General features: G+C 41.8%; 1 protein-coding gene across 1 annotated transcript in view; it reads left to right on the forward strand.

Moving 5' to 3' along the window:
* The window catches only part of BRMS1L (BRMS1 like transcriptional repressor), a 32,302-nt gene extending 11,784 nt beyond the window's left edge, over nucleotides 1-20,518 (forward strand). Inside the window, exons 3-10 of the mRNA XM_040333391.1 lie at nucleotides 2,066-2,193; nucleotides 3,427-3,506; nucleotides 4,759-4,855; nucleotides 6,539-6,625; nucleotides 14,006-14,070; nucleotides 14,377-14,416; nucleotides 16,714-16,840; nucleotides 19,471-20,518. Coding sequence (XP_040189325.1) covers nucleotides 2,066-2,193; nucleotides 3,427-3,506; nucleotides 4,759-4,855; nucleotides 6,539-6,625; nucleotides 14,006-14,070; nucleotides 14,377-14,416; nucleotides 16,714-16,840; nucleotides 19,471-19,588 — 742 coding nt within the window. The 3' untranslated portion in view covers nucleotides 19,589-20,518. The remainder of the gene's footprint in view (nucleotides 1-2,065; nucleotides 2,194-3,426; nucleotides 3,507-4,758; nucleotides 4,856-6,538; nucleotides 6,626-14,005; nucleotides 14,071-14,376; nucleotides 14,417-16,713; nucleotides 16,841-19,470) is intronic.
* Nucleotides 20,519-21,042: the final 524 nt, after the last annotated feature.

The following is a 21,042-nucleotide window of genomic DNA, read 5'->3' on the forward strand; positions in this document are numbered from 1 at the left end:
TTTGCTAACCATGTCTGTCTGTGCCTGAACTGACCCATATGCAAGTCTTATGTTCCTGCGAGACACCAGTCCCAGCCATCCCCTGTGGACAACTGCAATCCTGGAACCTCTTCCACCCTGGCCAGTGAACATGACATTCCTGGGGGGGGCAGCCATGTAACAGTAGGCTAGGCCTGCTTGGTTTATAGAAACTGGGACTGTTATAGGTGACGCGATATTGCCATACTTTAGTAAGTAAAAAAATGTGTTTTGAGGTGTAATCTAAGTATGCCCATGCTGTGTGTGAAATTTTATTAAATTGACAACTTTGTGTGAACTTTTTCTTTCTGTATTTTCCAAAAACGTGTGGCAAAAAGTCTTTAAAAGGCTTGTCATGCTTCTTAGAAAATATCTTGGGGTTTTTGCTTTAAAACAAATGTGGTCATTTATTGGGTGTCTCCACTATTCTGGTGTTCCAGGGTCTCAAAAAAAAAATGTGGTGAGTAGTCAGGAAATTGGATGCATTATTTATGCCCCTTGAAAGCTCAAAGGTGCTCCTTTTTTGTATTTTGGGCCCCTTTATGCTTTTAGACTGAAAGTCTCACACATGTATTAACTCTATACTCAGGAGGCCTAGCAGCATGTGTTATTCTAAATATGCTTATACTGTGTGTGAGAAATGGCTTCATGCCTAAACCTTTTTCGGACATTTGTTACTTGCACATTAAAATCCATATTTCTCTTATCGTCCATGGACGGACACAGCTCATTAAATCTTGACAAGTGGGTTATGTTCCTGTTCACAGGAGAGCACTAGGCAGAAACGTGTTAGATAATTTAAATACATGTTACTTTAACAGAGTTGGAACAACCCCTCCAGACATAACCCTCCTCCCTGCACTATGCAGTCTCAGTTTCATTCTGCCTAGCAAAGGAGGACGTATGGCTCCCTTTGGGCCCAGCGCCCTGAGGAAAAGTTTTATTTATTTATTTATTTTTTCCTGGCATTTTAGGGCCTCAGGAGATGGGCACTCAGTACGTCTAGGATTTATTTACTATAGTGTTTGTAGACTCTATACCCTTCACACAAACTAAATAGTATACACTGATTTGGGTTGTTTTTACCAAAGAAATGTAGCAGAATATATTTTGGCTTAAAATGTTATGATTTTTTTTTTTTTTACAAAATGTATTAACAGAAAAGTGTTGCAAATTTTTTTTTTTTTGCTACGTAAAAAAAAAGTAATGATTACATACCACTAAAAGAGAGCGTTATCTATTTAATAAACTTTTAACTAAAAATATAAAATTTGGGTACAGTGTTGCATAACTGAGTAAATGTCATGCAAATTGTGACAGCTCTGAGAGCTGAAAATGGCCTGGACTGGAAGGGGGGTGAAGGTGTCTTGAAGTAATTTAATGCATGTTGCTTATATTTATTGCTTATTGAATGACTCAAAATGTTTTATGTTGGTGGCTTCCTCCGAATTGTCTATTCTGATACAGAGTTTTCTATATCGATATATATATATATATATATATATATATATATATATATATATATATATATATATATATATATAATATACATACACATATACAATTTTTTTTTTTTTTTTGCACAGGGGAAGGGTTTCAAGTCAGGATGGGGTGCAGAAAGCAAGTTGATATTTAGAAGATCACGTGATCTGATTTCAGCTGTATGTACAGAGAATGATACTCGCAGGAAACCAATTGCAGCCTTATATGGTTACAAACGGTGACCTTGTTCAATGTACATGAATACATTTGTATTCTGGTATTTCAGCTTTTATCTGTAATATGCCTGAAAGGCTAAATTTTACAGTTAACACAGTGCAACATTTTATTTGTTCTGTAAATTGAAGGTTTACATTCAGATGTGTTAATCGCCATAGAAAGCACGCTTTCACTGCAATATTACCTTCACTTACTAATTGCCAGTTGTCTGCTCTTTTTTTGTTGCCTTTGTTCATTGATTTCTGGAAATGAATAATTGGTAGTAAGGTACAGATTACGTTTGCCTAGCTATATTGTTAACCACTTTTTTGTTCTCTTGCATTTATAGACTTTATAAAGAGCGGTTGAGTCAAGTTGATGCCAAATTACAAGAAGTAATAGCTGGTAAAGCTCCAGAATACCTAGAACCACTTGCAGCTTTGCAGGAGAACATGCAGATCCGGACAAAGGTGGCAGGTAGAATGCTGTTTATTGGATGTGAAAGTGGCATCACTTTATCTCGTCGTCGAGGGTAATGCCAGCTTGTACCATGCTTACAAGCAATGCAAATGTGCCAGAAACGATAGCCGTGTCCTTAACGTAAAACATATGCTGACTGAAATGAGCAAAGCATTGTTGGACGGGTCTCCTTTAAAAAAAAAAAAAAAAAAATCTGGGTTATGCTAATCCTGGAGCTTAAAAGCAGTTGTAAAGGCTATCCCCCCCCCCCCCATAAAATAATAAACATGGTATAATTACCTGTTCTTTACAATAGTATAGCAGAGAGTAGCCCCAAACCTACTCCTTCTTCTGGGGTCCCCCGCCGGTACACTTGGCTCTTCCTCTGTGTGCCCCCATAGAAAACTGTTTCATGGGGGCACTCGTATGGGCTTGCTCTTGAGTCCTGCTGTACGTCCATAGACACACATGGCGTGCCTTAGTCCTGCCCCATCGGAATAAAAGTGCCTAATCAAGCTTAAAAGCGGTCATCCGTGAGGACCTGGGTTATCTAACGCTAATGGGAGCAACACCGCCAGTGTTGGGAGGTGAAGTAGCTTGAAACCAGAGGATATGTCTGCTCATTCTGTGCAAAAAAGACAAACTCCATTGGATGCAACCCTGTGCCACTATTTGAAAAAAAAAAAAATAAAAAAAAAAATCCACAAATCTGTAGTCCATAAATGGACTATCAGTACTTCTCTGGTCTGTGTCACATCTTGCTGATGTGGTTTTTTGCTTGGATTTAAAATTGGAAGCATGCTTATCCATTACATTGAGGGATATGGGCAATCGGTGCATTTCACAGAAAATGCAGGATGATATGTATGTAAACATCTATAGTTTCTGATGCTTGGGCCAGTGGTAAAAGACCTCAGGGCGTAACCTTGTATCAATGGCCTGACATTGAAAATAGGTTGCCACAAATAGACTGCACTTTGACAGTGCAGCTGCACCCATTTCCCCCAGAGCTTCCCAGAGGTTAAAGGCCATTTTTACTTGCCTGTGGTTTGATGGTGGAAATCGGCAAAGCTTCCCCACATTCGCTGAGCTCCGGGGAATGTGCACAGTCTATTTGCCTTTAGTAAATCCAACCCTTTGTGTTTTTCATAAAGTGTGTGTGTGTGTGTGTGTGTGTGTGTGTGTGTGTGTGTGTGTTTTTGAAATGCAAGTTTGTCAAATTTCTCTTACTTTGCCAATACTTTTTTTTAGGAATCTACCGTGAGTTGTGCCTAGAGTCTGTAAAGAACAAACATGACTGTGAAATCCAAGCCGCCCGCCAACACTGTGAGGTACCTTTTTGTATGCTCGAGCAAATTGATATTATTGTGTACTTTTTTTTGTTCTATGCACACACTTTGTGTACAAAAAAAAAAAAAATGTTAATATAGCGGAGTCCAGTCTTGTGCATTAAGTACATCATAGATCTGTTTAACTGGCCTGCAGTGAGTGGGAAATGTATGAGCATTAATGTTGGGGCTCGTTCACACGCCCATGCTACTTAATGTAGGCCACACTGCAAAGTAAAAATACATTACTTTCAATAGCCCTAGTTCTGTGAGAAGATGGGACATACTACATCTAAACATGGCTCAATGCACCACAACATGTCTGAACACAATGCAGTGTGCATTAAGGAAGTGGCAAATGTGCTTTTGCCAATCTGTATGGCTGAATTCACTTTGCATGTGATTTGCACAGCGGTGTGGTGCAATGTCTGACATCACAGCAGTGTGAACCCAGCCTAAAGTAGAATTCCAGCTTGCACCTGGTCGAGTGATCTCCGCTGTCATCCAGTGATGACTGCGGGGAGAGTAGGGTGCTCTGATAGCGACTAGTAAAGCCTGGAGCAGTGATGTCACCCATAGGCTTCAGTGGCCCATCTGTTGGCACTTCCTCCTCTCCCTTGTAGTCACGCTGGCTGACATGGGAGCCAGTTCATTTGACTGTACCGGAGGGGCCTGCAAATCTTTTACACTCAGGTTTCACCAGAAGTATGTAGAAGAATACATATTGGCCTAAATTTAATGAAGAGTGTGGGGTAGGGTTGCCAACTTATCCCTTTAAAACAGAACACATATTAATTACACAGGTTCTGAGGCTAATTTAATGCAAATAAGGCACCAAGTGAGTTTAATTGCCTCCTTAATCAGCCACAGAACCTGTGTAAATAATATGTGTTCTGTTTTAAAGGGATGAGTTGGCAACCCTAGTGTGGTGTGTGTTCTCCACCCCCCCCCCCCCCCCCCCAAATTTTCAGTCTATTTTTTTGCACCAAAAAAAAATGCATTTTGTTTCGGTACAGAATCACCTGAAAACGCAGTGGCATATTGCAAAAAAATGGCCTAGTCATGAAGAGTAAAACCTTCCGGGGCTGAAGTCTCATGTATTTGAATGGTTGTCATTGAAAAAAACATGGAATGTGAGTGACTTGCCATGCAACTTTAGGCTCCAATCACACTTGAGTGACTTGTCATGCGACTTTGGACACTAAACGCTTTTATACAACTTATGTCTGCAAAACAATCTTCTGTTTCTTTGCAGAGTGAGAAGCTTTTACTGTATGACACTGTTCAAAGTGAACTAGAGGAGAAGATCCGCAGACTGGAGGAAGATCGTCACAGTATTGATATTACATCTGGTAAGCTTAAATATACAAAATGGATATCAAACTACATATCTTTCCCTGGCTTTTAGAACTCTTAAAGGGACGGGAGGCAGTCAGTCTGAAGGGGTTCAGCTCCTGGTCGCCTCAGTGACCATGTGCTTATAATGCAAATGAATGGGTCTGAGGCAGTGTAGTTGGGTTCAAAGGGCATGTTCACCTTAACAGAAAAAGCTGTAGTGTAAACTTACACAGGATGCCCTCCTCACCCTATAGCAGTGTCACAGGGGCTTAGAAATCCCGGCAGCTGAATCCCCAAAATGTACCCCATCAAGCGTCATGTTTAGGAGCATTCTAATTGGTCGGCGCTGTCACGTGGTTGGCGCCGACCAATTGGAACCCGTCCTCAGTGGAAGAAGATGCGTGAATGCCCCGGATCTGTGACACAGCTATAGCAGGGCTCAGAACTAGAGATCGCCATGCAACAGGTCAGTGGGAATGGGGTGGGGGGGGTGTAAGTTCACCTTACAGATTTTTCTGTAAAGGTGAACTTGCACTTTAAGTTCATGTTATATTGCATGCATAGTGTTCTAGCAGATAAAAATATCGATGGGTTATAAAGGAACTTTTAACAGCTCATTTACTGGCACAGAGCCTAATATGCTTCTGAGAACCTTGTTAATATTTCCAGGCATTTCCCAGCATGCTGTGCAGCCTGATCATAGCTTTAAATGGATTCTTGCAGTTTAGAGTATGAACTAGGAATTGGAAAAAGGGGTGAGAATTTCTGGTAATTGAGAATACCGCAAAACATACAAGTTGCATCAAACCCAGTCAGATAAATCCAAATCCTCTATAAAAACAGATGAACCATGGGGCCAAATGGGCACTCGGATACCTTCCTGTCCGAGCAGAAAGTGATGGCAAATTCCTTTTCGAACACGGACAAAGACAACACACTACATTTTTAGTAGAGTATACACCAATTTTTGTACAGAAGTGGACAGAAGAAAGAACAATCTCATCCAAAACGAATAAAAATGTTTTGACTGGAGACAGGCTTTAAATACCGTATTTGCCAACGTTTAAGACGACCCCCTAATTTTCCAGCTAAAATGTTGGTTTTGGGATATACTCATCGTATAAGATGACCCCCTTCCTACTAGTCATGCCTCGCCTAACCTCACTGTGCCATTACATGCCTCGGTGTGCCACCATTACATGCCTCGGTGTGCCACCATTACATGCCTCGGTGTGCCACCATTACATGCCTCGGTGTGCCACCATTACATGTTTCACTGCATACCTCACAGTGCCATTGCATGTCTCGACGATCCCTTACCTTATCCCTGACATGCAGAATCTGTCAGACCGCGGCCGTCCATTATCACTTCTTCTCTATCTCCAATCACTGGAACAATTCTGCCAGGTTCTAATCTGCATGATAGGTTACCGGTGTATAAGACGACCCCCGACATTTAAGAAGAATTTCATGGGTTAAAAAGTCGTCTTATACGCCAGAAAATATTGTAAGTAAAGAATAACGTGTTGAAAATTCATGTGTATTTCTGCCTGATTTAGTGGGGTCCTGCTATAAGGAAATTGTCTTACAAATGGACATGTTTTTACTGTAATAGAATCTTGTTGCAGTTTACTATACAGTGGGGAAAGGTCTGCACTAAAGTTAAAAGGTACATAAAATATTCCTTGACTCCTCAGAGCTGTGGAATGATGAACTACAGTCGCGGAGGAAACGCAAAGACCCTTTCAGCCCAGATAAGAAGAAGAAGCCTGTTGTTGTTTCTGATATCCTTTTTTTGTCATGTGTGGTGTGTTTTTGTTTATTTTCCTTTACAAAGGTGTTTTTCAAATTTATACAATGTAAATACTGCATGGGCAGATTTAGTATCTGACAATAGGGTTACCCTGGACGTTTTATGGTTCTTTCTTTAAGTTCTACGTATTGGTTTATTTTACCACTTTATATACGTCAGCACTTTAAAGAGGAATATCGTTGTTATGGTAGCAGCTAGCTGCCATAACCTCAGTGTCCGCTTTAGTGAATGATCTGGTTTCCGATAAGTGGTCTTTGCGGCGCAGTCGCTGCAAGATTAATTTATTGGCGGCGGGAGAGTGGGGGCCCCCCCTCTGCTCGGTAGCAGTGGAGGCGATCGGATCATCTCCCTGGCTTGGTATGAAGACCCACCCGTCTCCATACTATTGCAGGGTGGAAGCGACGCCAAAACGTCACTTCCGCCCATAGCTCCTAAAGAGACATTTTTGACCCCAGATCTCATATTTAAAGTGGAGGTTCACCCGAAAAGTTAATTTCTAACCTTAGATTGATGCTCATTTTGTCAAGGGGAATCAGGTAGTTTTTTTAAAATCTAAGCAGTACTTACCGTTTTAGAGAACGATCTTCTCCGCCGCTTCCGGGTATGGGCTGCGGGACTGGGTGTTCCTTTTTGATTGACAGGCTTCCGACGGTCGCATACATCGCGTCACGATTTTCCGAAAGTAGCCGAACGTCGGTGCGCAGGCGCCGTATAGAGCCGCACCGACGTTCGGCTACTCGTGACGCGATGTATGCGACCGTCGGAAGCTTGTCGGAAGACTGTCAATCAAATAGGAACGCCCAGTCCCGCAGCCCATACCCGGAAGCGGCGGAGAAGATCGCTCTCTAAAACGGTAAGTACTGCTTCGATTTTTAAAAAAACTACCTGATTCCCCTTGACAAAATGAGCATTAATCTAAGGTTAAAAATTAACTTTTCGGGTGAACCTCCACTTTAAATATGAGATCTGGGGTCAAAAATGTCTCTTTAGGAGCTATGGGCAGAAGTGACGTTTTGACGTCGCTTCCGCCCTGCAATAGTATGGAGACGGGTGGGTCTTCATACCAAGCTCGCGTGCGGAAGAGAACGCATACGTGAGCAGCGCCTGCATATGAAAACATTGTTTAAACCACACATGAGGTATTGCCTGTGAAGGCGAGAGCAATAATTCTTCTTTTTTTTTTTTTTTAAACGTCGCCTATGGAGATTTTTAAGGGTGAAAGTTTGTCGCTATTCCACGAGTGGGCGCAATTTTGATGCATGATATGTTGTATCAATTTACTCGGCGTAACATTATCTTTCACAATATATCAAAAAAATTGGGCTAACGTTACTGTTTTTAATTAAAAGTGTACTTGTAAGACTCAGATTTTTTTGGGGGGGGGGGGGGTTTGAGACCTGCGCCTAGTCTCGAACGTATTGCCAACGTTAATGGCTACAGCTGCTACCTTTTTTAAAAGACAGGCTTTCAACAAACCGGTCAAAACATGAAAAGAAGAGGTAAATATAAATACATTTAAATATCAAAAATTATAAATATTATCCAGGCAGCGTTTATGCATATATATATTAAGCGCATATACTTTCTCTCTGATTAGTAAGTGTCCATGTTGTAAAAACAAACTTGTACAAATAATAATGGAATATGAGTTAAGATTTCGCTTAATCCCAAAAGGTAAGGAAATTCTGTTGTACACTGAAGATGTCACCTCCACGCGTGTGCTCATAGAAGGGGGGGGGGGTTGTGTGGATAGGAATCCCCTCTTGTATAAACTTGTACCCCAAAACGGTTAAACCACAGCAAATGGTAATAATAGAAAGGTGATCTCAGCAGGTGCCTCCACTCGCTCTTAATCAGCCAGGCTGGTTACTCAGTGATTACCATATATTAGAGGGAGCGGACATAGCGTAACTCCGTTTTTAAAACTTTTAATCCTAAAACACTTAAACCCATCCAGATGTACACTCGCATGAAAACCTAAATCGATCAGCTTTGTTCACAATAATGGACATCAGCCCGGTGTCAGTAAACCGCAGATTCTCCTACCGCACGCTGCTTCCCCTGTCTACGAGGATTGCGAGGATGGATGTCTCCGCTCCTGACAGCGCCTGACGTCACCACATGCATTACTTGGCTTCACCCTGACTAGTTTTGTCGTATAGACCTCATCTGAGGGTGGAGACGAGCAACACACACGCTTCTTTTATGCACCGAGCAAACACCCGTGGCCAATACCAATTGGCTGTGTGGTCAGATTTCCTTACCTTTTGGCATTAAGCGGACTCTTTTACCTTATTTTTCCATTATTTGTGCAAGTTTGTTTTTATAACATGGACACTTACTAATCAGAGAGAAAGTATGTGTTTAATATACATATGCATAAGCGCTGCCTGGGTTATATTTTATATCTATATTTATAATTTATTTATATTTACCTCTTTTCCTATTTGTAAGACTGCTGAAAAAATACGGTGTGAGAAAATTAAGAACGACTTCCATTTTAATTCTCTTGGGTGTTTGATGGTTCTAACACATATGATTTTTTTTCTAGTCCTTTTTCTCAGTCCTTAAGTGGTTAAACACCATGACAATATTGGAAAGTGTTTGTGTGTGTGTGTGTGTGTGTGTGTGTGTGTATGTGTGTTTTTTGTGTTTTTTTTTTTTTTTAACAGGTATATGGACATCCACAGTATAACAGGAAAAAAAACTAATTATCTTACAAATCCAGGTTAAAGTTATTATTACAAGTGTATTCACTTTATAGTCAAATGACAGAACAGTAAATGCTAGAATGCAAATGCATAAGAGTGTATTGGTGGTTTAAGTGAAAACCACATGTCCAAAAAGAATTAGCTGATAGGGAGAGGTCGCTGAGATTACATGCATTCTTCCCCCCCCCCCCCCAAGTCTGTAGTGTATTTAGGACTGGGCTTGACTACAGTACAATCAAAGGTCAGATTTTCATCTTGGTGGCCCTTTTTTTCAGAGACTGATTGCTTCATGCTTTTTCACGTAGGTCTTTTGTGCAAGGTGTAGCGTGCATTGCTTCCCTGGCTATGAGACCCCAGGACCTCAACTTTTTTGAGATTGCTGAAATCTCCATTAAAACCCATCCAGGATATTCCTTTTAGTCCTGACTTGGAAGACTATTTTTCTGGTTGCCATTACTTTGGCTACAAGAGTTTCAGAGTTGGCTTTCCTGTCGTGAACCATTCCTGGTGCTCCATCGTTACAAGGTGCCTTTACAGCCTTCGCCATCCTTTTTTCTTAACCAGGACATTGTGGTGATGTCCTTTTTGTGTCCTAGGCCTCAGATGCCAGGAACTTCACACCTTGAATGATTAGGTGGTCCAGAATTGCTTGCAATCTGCCCTGAGAGAGACCCTCTCCTCAAAGTATGTGTGTGTACATATACATATATATATACATTACAATTTTAGATATGCTGTGTTAATAGGAACACATTAAAAACATGTTTTAAGATGTTGCTGTGAAAGTGACAGGCCACAGTCATTGCTAATGTGTATCAAAACCTACACACATTTTGGGGTAATCATTGGGTAATGAAATTGAAAATGTTTGTATTTTCAACTGCAAGAACCAATCTAGGGCATGCTGCAGATCTGTTTTTATGAAAGTTGGTTCCATCTGGCTTGTTAAACCTCTTGTTAAATACAAGAGCGCACACAATTCTCCTCCTACTAGAGATTATTTTTCCATATTTAACTTTGTGCATTTTCCTCTACTGCTGGTTTTCATACAAATCTGTGGTGCACCATTTTAAAGGAAATGTTTTTATTTTTCAATTTTTTTTGGGCTTGATAATCACTTAATAGTCTAAAATATATGGCTGCTGTGGTCAGATCCTGACAAAAATGGCCTCCTCAGATATTGGGACACAGTGTCCATTCACTGCCATCATAACTAATTATCTTCTTATTCTAGTAAAGCCTTTCAAACCATTGATTTGCATGCATTTCCCCTACTGTAAATTACATCGGCCCACACAAGAGCAGATTAAGTACTTTTGTCCATGATTATGTTTTGAGTGGAAAGCTTGTAGAGTTGAAAGATCTACTTTGTGATAACCAAGCAGGAATGCCTGGCTCACAATAGTCTTATGATCCTGAAATACAAATGGTGTGTGCCAAATGCTTCAGATTATTTAAATTTGATGCACAGAGCGGAAAAAAAAAATAACAATTTTGTCCTTGGAACATAACAAAAAGCCTTTTGATAATTTTTTCCTTGAAGGCTGCCACAACCGTTATTTTAAAGGAGAACGCTGTCTGACAGGGGAATCTCAGTTTGTATGTACCCTTTCAAATGGGGCCCTGTGTGTGTGTGTGTGTGTGTGTGTGTGTGTGTGTGTGTGTGTGTGTGTGTTGGGTGGTCAAAGATGGCTCGGCTCTTACAAACATTGCAGTAAATTTAATAAAATTCTGTTTATATTTATATAATAGTGAAATAATTGTCAAGATAAGTGGCACCTAACTGCCTCTAGGGCTCCACATGGGGTTTTTAAACCATAGTTCCCACAAGCAATACAGAATGGTAGGAACAAACGGATCAATTCACTAATTTTTACCGCATGCGGTAATGTGGTTATGTGACTCATTTGCATAAATTATTGCATGTGGTAAATTTATTTCCAATTAATCATTTACCGCAAAATTAAAAATGTGCCGGTAAATATTTATTTAACCACCGAGCCTCTTCCTGAGATTTTGTGTTTTACAAGGTTACTAGAAAACTGATGGAGAAGTAGAGAACCATATTTTTTTTTTTTTTTCCAGCCAAGACCCTAGAGCAGGGATCCTTAAACTACGGCCCTCCAGCTGTTGCGGAACTATACCTCCCATGAGGCATTGTAAAACTGATAGACATGACAAGGCATGATGGGAGTTGTAGTTCTTAAACATCTGGAGGGCCGCCAGTTTGACACCCCCTGCCCTAGAGAATAAAATGCCGATCATTGCAATACTTTTTGTCACACCGTACTTGCGCAGTGGTCTTGCAAGTGCACTTTTTTGGAAAAAAATATCACTTTTTGTTAGATGTTGCACCGAGTAAATTGATGCCCAACATGTCACGCTTAATCTCCATAGGCGACGTTTAAAAAAAAATTCTACAGGTTGCATGTCTTGAATTAGAGGAGGTCTAGGGCTACAATTATTGCTCTTTTTCTACAGATCGCGCCGATGCCTCACATGTGTGGTTTGAACACCGTTTTCATATGCAGGCGCTGCTCATGTATGTGTTCACTTCTGCACGTGAGCTCAACGGGACGGGGGCGAGTTTAAAACTTTTTTTTTTTTTTGCATCGCTTTTACTAGAAAAATGACAGGACCTCTTAAATATGATTTCTGAGGTCAAAAAAGACCTCAGATCTCATATTTACACTACACTAAAATGCAATAAAAAAAAAAAAAAGATTTTTTTATTTTAAACAAAAAAATCCCCTTTTTAAGAGCATTGAGCGGAAGTGACGTTTTGACGTCGCTTCCGCCTTGCAATGATATGGAGAGGGGTGGGGGCTATCTTTCCCCTCACTCATCTCCATGTCGGCCTAGGCAGAGGATGCGATCGGCTTCGCTGCTACCGACAGCTCCGGTAAGCGGAGGAGGGCACCAGGGGGGGGGGGGGTGTCCACCGCCGACGACAACAACCACCTCTTCTTCTTTTTTTTTTTTTTTTTAAGAGGATACCAGGTTTATGGTAGCTGGCTGCTACCATAACGGTATTCCTCTGCAAAGTAGCGTCATAAAACGACGGTGGGTGGTCCGGAAGTGGTTAAAAAGTCCAATTCACAAACGGACCAGAAAGTAAAAAAAATATTGTGATATTTAACACCAGGGTTTTGCGGTAAAATAATGCACTAAATCAAGTGAATTGGCCTCAAAGCCTTAAACAATATTAAAGTGCACTCCAAAAAATAAATAAAAATCTAATAGTGCACATATCCAACAAAATAATACAGTATACCTCAAATGTATACAAAGCTTTAATGGGTGTATAAAACCCTCAGAGCCGGTTCACACTGGGGCGACTCGTCGGGCGACTCAGCCGCCTGACAAGTCGCGTCCCATTGTATTCAATAGAACCATTCTAATAGGAGCCACGTAAGTCGCTCCGACTTAAAAAAAGGTTCTTGTACGACTTCGGGGGCGACTTGCATTGACTTCTATACAGAAGTTATTTTAAGTCGCCTCTGAAGTCTTCAGGATGCCTTGTCGAGTTGCCCCCGAAGTCGTGCCGCCGCAGTGTGAACCGGCTCTTGCGCAACATGGTATATGCGAGTAAGCTTGGTATTTACAAATACAAATTTACAAATACAAAAACAGTTGCTTGCTGATGGCTCTTCCTTGTAAATTCGCCCCCTTCCTTAACCCACTCCCACCACCCCAGCCTTGCCTATTCTGGAATGGCTTTGTGCTTGTTGGATTATTAGGCTTCCTGTACATGGGATGTTGTTCAACTGCTCCTGAACGATTTTTAGAAACCAGTGTCTAAAAACGTCCGTTTAGCCGCGTTTTGCTGATATTTTAAAAAAAAAAAAAAAAAAAAAAAAAAAAAAAAAGATAAACTTCTAAACAAAACACTGCTAAACATGAGTTGCCACGTTTAACCGCGTTTGCTTCAACTGCCCCTAAACACAGCTTCTGAACACATTTTTTTAATTTATTTTTTTGGGTTCAAGAAAAAGCCTCTAAACACAACTACCTAGAAACGAAAATCTGTGTACATGTACTGATAAGATAACATAGAGGAGGGTTTAGGAGCACGCCGTCATATGGCGGTCACCAGTCATCTCTATGACCGTCGGAGGCCCGGTGCGAGAGTGTGATGACGTCACGCCCGTGTACCCGTAAGTAAACAAACCGCAATTGCGGCTAGTAAGAATGAGATCTGTGAATTTTTTTTTTTTTTCACAATCTCATTCTTTCCAGCCTGGAGGAGAGATGTGGGGTCTTATTATAATTTTTTTTTTTTTTTTTTTTTTTTTTTTTTTACCAAAAATGGGTAGAAAACGTATCAGCCTAAACTGAGGTGATCAAATACCACCAAAAGAAAGCTCTATCTGTGGGGAAAAAAAGGATGCCAATTTTGTTTGGGAGCCACGTCGCACAACCGCGCAATTGTCCGTTAAAGCGGCGCAATGCCAAATTGCAAGAACTGGCCTGGTCCTTTACCTGCAGAACGGTCCAGGTCTTCAGTGGTTAAAGGGAAAAGCAAACTTTTTTTGCTAATAAAGATGTTGCCACTGATTGCTATGACTGAATGATGGCAGTGAATATATACTACTGACAAAAGCTGTAACAAGTCTGTGTACAGTCCTTATCTATACCACGTCCATATATTGTTTACATGTTACAAGATCTGGATATACTTGAAGATTGGACTACAATCAGAAAGGTAAGGTTTTCTGAGAGATGTTTGTTTAAGCCTAGGTTCACACTGCTGCGGGATTTAAATCGTGCGAGTTCCTGCACAGATGTCTATTGAAATCACACCCGAAGTCGCCAAAAGTAGTACAGAAACTACTTTTGGGAACCGGGGCGAGGTCGCACCTATTCTGACGGTCCCATTGCTGGCAATAGCTGCCGATTTTGGCATGCAGTTTGACATGTCAAATTACTTTTCAAATCGCATCAATGTGAACCTGGGCTAAAGATCTTTTCTGAACGTTTTCTATATTAAATCATTCTTATTGTTACATAGGCAATGGCAACACTGGGTCCTCATCGAGTAAAGCCAGAAGGTAAGAATTATAAAAAGTTTTAAACTGTCTGTTCCCAAGAGCTTTACGGCTTTGTGTTCCCAAATTTAAAGCGCTCATCAAACGCAAGCCAGCATTTTCCCAATGATTTCTTTTGTAGTAGTGTAAAATGACAGAGGCTGTGTTTGGCTTGCTTTGCACTGTGTTGTTTCCTCAGACACAGCACGTCCTATTAAAGCAGACAATTGCATGGGCACTGCACACGCTGCTGTACAGCAACATGAATGAAGTGTAATTTTGTGCACTTCAATTAAAGTTTGTACAAAAACCAACAAAAAAGCAGTGTGTAATGCACTGCATCACGCGCTACACTGCCCCCATTACCGCAGTCAGAAATGGACAGCTGCTGAAAATGTAAAGTGATATGGCAGCTGTCTATTCCTGTGTCAACCGGCTCTGATACTGTGAGCATTTCATTGCGGAAGAGACATGCAATGTCTCCTCTACAAAAAACTCCCTTTTCCTGCCTGCTCAATTTTGTATACTAAAACAAGTTATTTTTATTTTTTGTAGCCTGATCAATGGTTTTAGAACCATTTTGTACATGTGTACTGTGTGAACTGAGCAAAAACAAATGTTCTTTGATCTATGTTCTCTTCTGAATCAATTTTTAGTATGGACAATTGGTAAAAAAAAAAAAACACATGGCCGCTAAATAGTACTCGGATGTGCATGCAATGCATATGTCTTTTTTAACAAATAAAATGTAACACTTCTAGAGCATATCCCACATTTAATTGCTGATCCTGGACAGGTCCATCCAATTCCCTTTGCCCATCAGCGCAGTTCCCCCCCCCCCCCCCTATTTTATAACTCCTAGAGCAGTGTTTCCCAACTCCAGTCCTCAAGGCACACCAACAGGTCATGTTTTCAGGATTTCCCTCAGATGAAACGGCTGTGGTAATTACTAAGGCAGTGAAACTGATCAAATCACCTGTGCAAAATAATGGAAAGCCTGAAAACATGACCTGTTGGTGTGCCTTGAGGACTGGAGTTGGGAAACACTGTTCTAGAGCAAGGATCCTCAAACTATGGCCCTCCAGCTGTTGTAGAACTACACATCCCATGAGGCATTGTAACACACTGACATTCACAGACATGACTAGGCATGATGGGAATTGTAGTTCCTGAACAACTGGAGGGCTGTAGTTTGAAGACCCATGTTCTAGAGCAGGGATATGCAATTAGCGGACCTCCAGCTGTTGCAAAACTACAAGTTCCATCATGCCTCTGCCTCTGGGTGTCAGTCTTGCTATGCCTCATGGGACTTGTAGTTCTGCAACAGCTGGAGGTCCGCTAATTGCATATCCCTGTTCTAGAGCATGCTAGAGGGAATTATCAAATGTATTCAATGGCTTGAACATTCTTTGCACAGAAAAAATGTACACTTAGACATGCTAGGCGAATGGCTATGCAACCTGGACATCATATGCATATCAAAGAGCATTTTGATATGCTATGTAAGAACCAGAGTGTGTGGCGATTAAATGCGATTGCTACATTGTAAAGCCTCGTACACCTGATCGGATTTCCATCGGACAAATCCATGGAATTTTTTGCTAAGGGCGTTGGCCGTGAACTTGTTCTGCATACAGAAGGCAGAACTTTTTCATTCAACATACACTAAAATGCATTTTTTTTTCTTCTGCTCTGTAGCGCCACCCTTTGGGCACCTTCTGCTAATATTGTGCTATTGGTTTGGAGCATGTGTGTTTGTACTTTGGATTTTAGTTTGATGGACTTGTGTACACACGATCGGATGATCAGACGGCACACATTTGTTGTCTGATTGTTTTAAAGCATGCCATACCAAATTTGTTGTCGGAAATTCCGACCGCAGTTGTCCGGTGGAGCGTACAAACGGTCAGATTATTCGTCAAAAATCCCGCCATAACACAATTGTTGGCGGAAAATCTGATTGTGTGTACGGGTCTTAACTCTTGACACTGCACAAGATCTGCTAGTGCCAATTTGCAAAGAAGCAGCAATAACTGTGATACTAAACAAGTCCTTTTAGTTTCCAATGTGGCCAGGGAGCCGCAGAAGAAAAGGACGTACCACACATGCTCAAAGCATTTAGATGGTTTTTATGGGCATGTGTGGCACATTCTAAGTCCAAACTCCAGCTATTAGCACTTAGGTTTTAATCTGTGTTTGTATTAGGGAAAGTCTTGGTGACATTTTTATGGGGGAGAAAATGAGGCAAAATTTGACAATTTTCACTAAAACAGAAAATGAAGGACAATCTCTTGTTTATGTCAATTTATCATGGTTTTTAGTTCCAGTAAAGATGGAAAAACATCAGCATGCGGCAAGATCAGAGGATGGGAGGCTGCATTATGATGGAGAGTGGTACGGACGAGGGCAGGCGATCTGTATAGACAAGAAAGATGAGTACCCAACCAGGTAAGTATTTTGCTGAGCTCTTAGTCATGAACTTTTGGCCAGGATTACTTTATCGGCTGAACCAACTGCCCTAAGACCCTTTTCACACTGAAGCGTTTTTACAGCGTTTTAGCGTTAAATAGCGCTTATAAAACGCTTTCCATCTCAATGGACCCTTTCACACTGAGTCCTGCAAGCAGCATCTTTGGAGCAGCTTTTGAGCGCTGAAAAAAAAGCCCCTCTCCATTGAAATTAATTGATAGCGCTGTAAAAACGCCTTACCCTTTCACACCAAGGCACTTCAAAAACGCCCTAAAACGTTAGGGTCTTAGTGGTGCTTTACCAGCACATTGGGATTGCAGATGAGGCTTCGCTCGAATAACGCTCGAAAAACGCTGTAATAACGCTCAAACGCCCCAGTGTGAAATGGGCCTAAATCTGCAGGGTTTTATTTATTTATCTATATCTAAGCTCTTGTAATGAAAATGTATTTCTGCTGACAAGTTGTGTAAAGCCTACTCCCTGACCACTTTATGCTCCCTACTTCAGCGCTCTCTTGTCACTCCTTCCTTCATTAGTCACAACTAAAATACTTGGCGTCAGATCTCTGGCATGTGAGAGTACTTAAGCCCAATCACTTACATTTGAACTGTCGCAATAGTATGTTTGATTCATGTATTTAGCCTTGTACCTAAACCTCAGCTTTAAAGGGGTTGTAAAGGTTCTTTTTTAATTTCTAAATAGGTTCTTTTAAGCTAGTGCATTGTTGGTTCACTTACCTTTTTCCTTCGCTTTCACTTCTAAATGTTTTTTTTCTTTTGTTTTCTTTGTCTGAATTTCTCACTTCCTGTTCCTCCTCAGTAAGCTGTTCTGGATGACTAACCACGGCTCGGATGATGGAGGCAAGTTTACTGAGAAGAAACGGGAAGTGAGAAATTCAGACAAAGGGGGGGAAAAAACATTTAGAAGGGAAATCGAACAAAAAGGTAAGTGAACCAACAATGCACTAGCTTAAAAGAACATATTTAGAAAATAAACCTTTACAACCCCTTTAAAGCCCAAGTTTAGCTAAAAACTAAAACCGAAAAATCAGCACAGATGTGTCCCTTGTGTAGATTCTTCTGTCAGTATAAATCTTCCTCTGTCCAATCTCCTTTGCTAAGCCCTGCTGCCGTAATCATCTTCCGGTGCTGTGGGGGTTAATGCAGCTAAGCGGCTGTAAGGCTCCATTCACACCTAGACGTATTGTCGCCTGTAGCGCGACGCTATTGCAGCCTGCAATACGCTGGAGGGGTGATTTTAACATTGTCGGCTATGGAGATGGTTCACATCTCCACGCCAAACGCCGTACGCCTGAAGCTCAAAACAAGTCCCGGACCTTTTTTTCAGGCGGCGTTCGGCTTGGCCAAAAATGTTGATCACCCCTCCGGCGTATGTTGGGCTTAAAAAACGCTGCGTTTTGTCGCGGCAAATCGCGGGACAAAACGCCGCAATTTATCGTGGTAACATACGCCGCGTTCAGGTGTGAATGCAGCCTAAGGAGCTGGACTATGCCCTCCCTATACTGCCAGATCTGCCAGCCATAGAAGCCGTACTACAGCTTCTATTAATGAAACGGGGTCTATTAATTGGGAGTAACGGAGCCCATTCAAAGATCCTGTGTCATTCATAGAAGCTGTAGTATGGCTTCTACAAAGGGCAGGCATAGTAAAGCTCTCTTGATGGGAGCTCCTGAATCTCTTTAGCTGTATTGACCCCCTACCACACCAGAAGATTGCGGGGGTGGGGGTAGGATGTAAGGTTTTCACTGAAAAGAATCGACACAAGGGAAACCTCATACTAACTGCAAGTTATGTCCCTTGTGCTAATTAATAAAATAAAACAAAAAATTAAGCCAAACTTGGTTTTTAAAGCGGGGGTTCACTTTTCACCTGAATTTATTTATTTATTTTTTAAAGCCAGCAGCTACAAATACAGCAGCTGCTGACTTTTAAAAAAAATTAACACTTACCTGTCCAAGTCGCCCGCCGAAGCCGAGCCGCCCGCCATCCTCAGTGATCCTTTGGGTGGACCTCCGCTTTAAAGCGGATGTGCCATGGGAAAAAAATATTAAAAGCCAGCAGCTACAAATACTGCAGCTGCTGACTTTTAATATAAGGACACTTACCTGTCCTGGAGTCCAGCGCCGTTCGCAGCAGAGGACGAGCGATCGCTCGTCTCTCTGCTGCTTCCCCCGCCATCCACGCTGAGGGAACCAGGAAGTGAAGCGCTGCGGCTTCACTGCCCGGTTCCCTACGGTGCATGCGCGATTCGCGCCGCGCCCGCCGATTGGCTCCCGCTGTGTGCTGGGAGCCGAGTGTTCCCAGCACACAACGGGGGGGGGGGGGGAGGCGGGATGTGACGGAATGCCCGTCTTTTGCCCGTGAATGCCGGGCCGGAAGTGGGTGCAAATACCTGTCTTTAGACAGGTATCTGCACCCCCCACCCCCCTCCCCCCTGAAAGGTGTCAAATGTGACACCGGAGGGGGGAGGGTTCCGATCAGCGGGACTCCACTTTAGGGTGGAGAACCGCTTTTAAGCAATCGCTAGATTTATATATGCACGATAAATTGTTGATTTAGCTTCTAAAATCTTTTATTTTTACCTTGCAGTGCTGTCATCACAACTATAAATAGCGATGAGGTTTGGTTTAAAAGACAAGATGGCAGCAAATCCAAACTATACATTTCTCAGCTTCAAAAAGGGAAATATAGCATCAAGCACATCTGACTACCTGAATACATTGGAATCTATACAAGACCTTTTGGGGATCAAAACTGTGCCAAGTCATGGGAAGTCTGTTGACCTGCTCTTATGACTATTATTTTCAAGTATTATCAGGAATGTGTATGTGAGCATGTAGTGTATGATTTCATGATTGTGTGAATCTGTACGTACAGTATTGTGTATAAAATCTCAAGATAATCATTTATGGGTAAATATATTTGTGCATATCATGGGTACAATGTCTGAAATACCTCCTGACCTCAGTGAGCAATGTACATTTTACAGATGAGAAGTCTGCAGAAGGATGTCTAAAGGTACTCCTAGATGTTACGTGCCATGGTGTAATACTAAGCCGTGCTTGTGTGTGTTTGTTTTTTTCAGAGGATGCAGGACCATTATAAATGGTTGCAACCTCTGGTCACTGAGCTGGAAGAAAAGTTGGTCAGATAGCCAGACTGGACTTTTTTTTATTTTTTGGCCAGTTTTCTGATCCAAAAATTGATAAGCTTGGTTTGACGGTTTAGTCTATATATGGATTCTAAGATATCTTCTAAAAGACTGAAAGAACGGCATAGGAAGAAGGTTTTTAGGTAATTTCTTAATGAATGACTTGCAGCTGTGGACGTTTTGTGTAAACTGACTTTTTTGTGAATTCTTGGCTTCCTACGGGAACTGCATTCAACTGGTAAAATTAGTAGAAGGTGCCCATATTGACATTTAGTCTCACTGGGAAGCCCAATGTAACGAAGAAATGTGCTGTAATATTCCGTTTTAAAACAGATTTAATATATGCTTTTTTAAATTCTTCACAAAAGAACTCAACACTATTATGGCTGTATTAAGGGTCAGTAAACCTAAGTTACAACACTGTATTAAGTACTATTTCCAGATGTGTATTAAAAGGTTCTGGAGCTCATCAGAACTGTAAATTTCCTTCACAGGACTAACATCCCTTTTTCCTCTTGATAGACTGCAGGTGGTAAACCTTTATGGGCCGTACACACGACCGAACATGTCTGCTGAAACTGGTCCGCGGACCAGTTTCAGCAGACATGTTCGGTCGTGTGTAGGCCCGAGCGGACAGGATTCCAGCAAACATTTGCCCGCCGGGCCTTTTTCCAGCGGGCAAATATGTCTGGACTTGTTTTAGAAACATGCCCGCTGGAATCCTGTCCGCTCGGACATGTTCGGTCGTCTGTACAGACCTACCGTACATGTCCGAGCGCCCGCCATCCCTCGCATGCGGCGAATGACTTCGACGCATGCGTGGAAGCATTGAACTGGCAGGGCCGCCCACGTCGCCGCGGCCACCCCCCGCGTATTGTTTACGCGCAGATTTCTGTACGATGGTGAGTACAGCCACCATACAGAAATCCCCAGGCAGACATGTACGGTGAAAACGGTCCGGCGGACCGGTTTCATCGTACATGTTTGGTCGTCTGTACACGGCCTTAGTT

The sequence above is a fragment of the Rana temporaria genome, chromosome 13 (assembly GCF_905171775.1).
Source record: "Rana temporaria chromosome 13, aRanTem1.1, whole genome shotgun sequence".
In the NCBI taxonomy this organism is placed as follows: domain Eukaryota; kingdom Metazoa; phylum Chordata; class Amphibia; order Anura; family Ranidae; genus Rana; species Rana temporaria.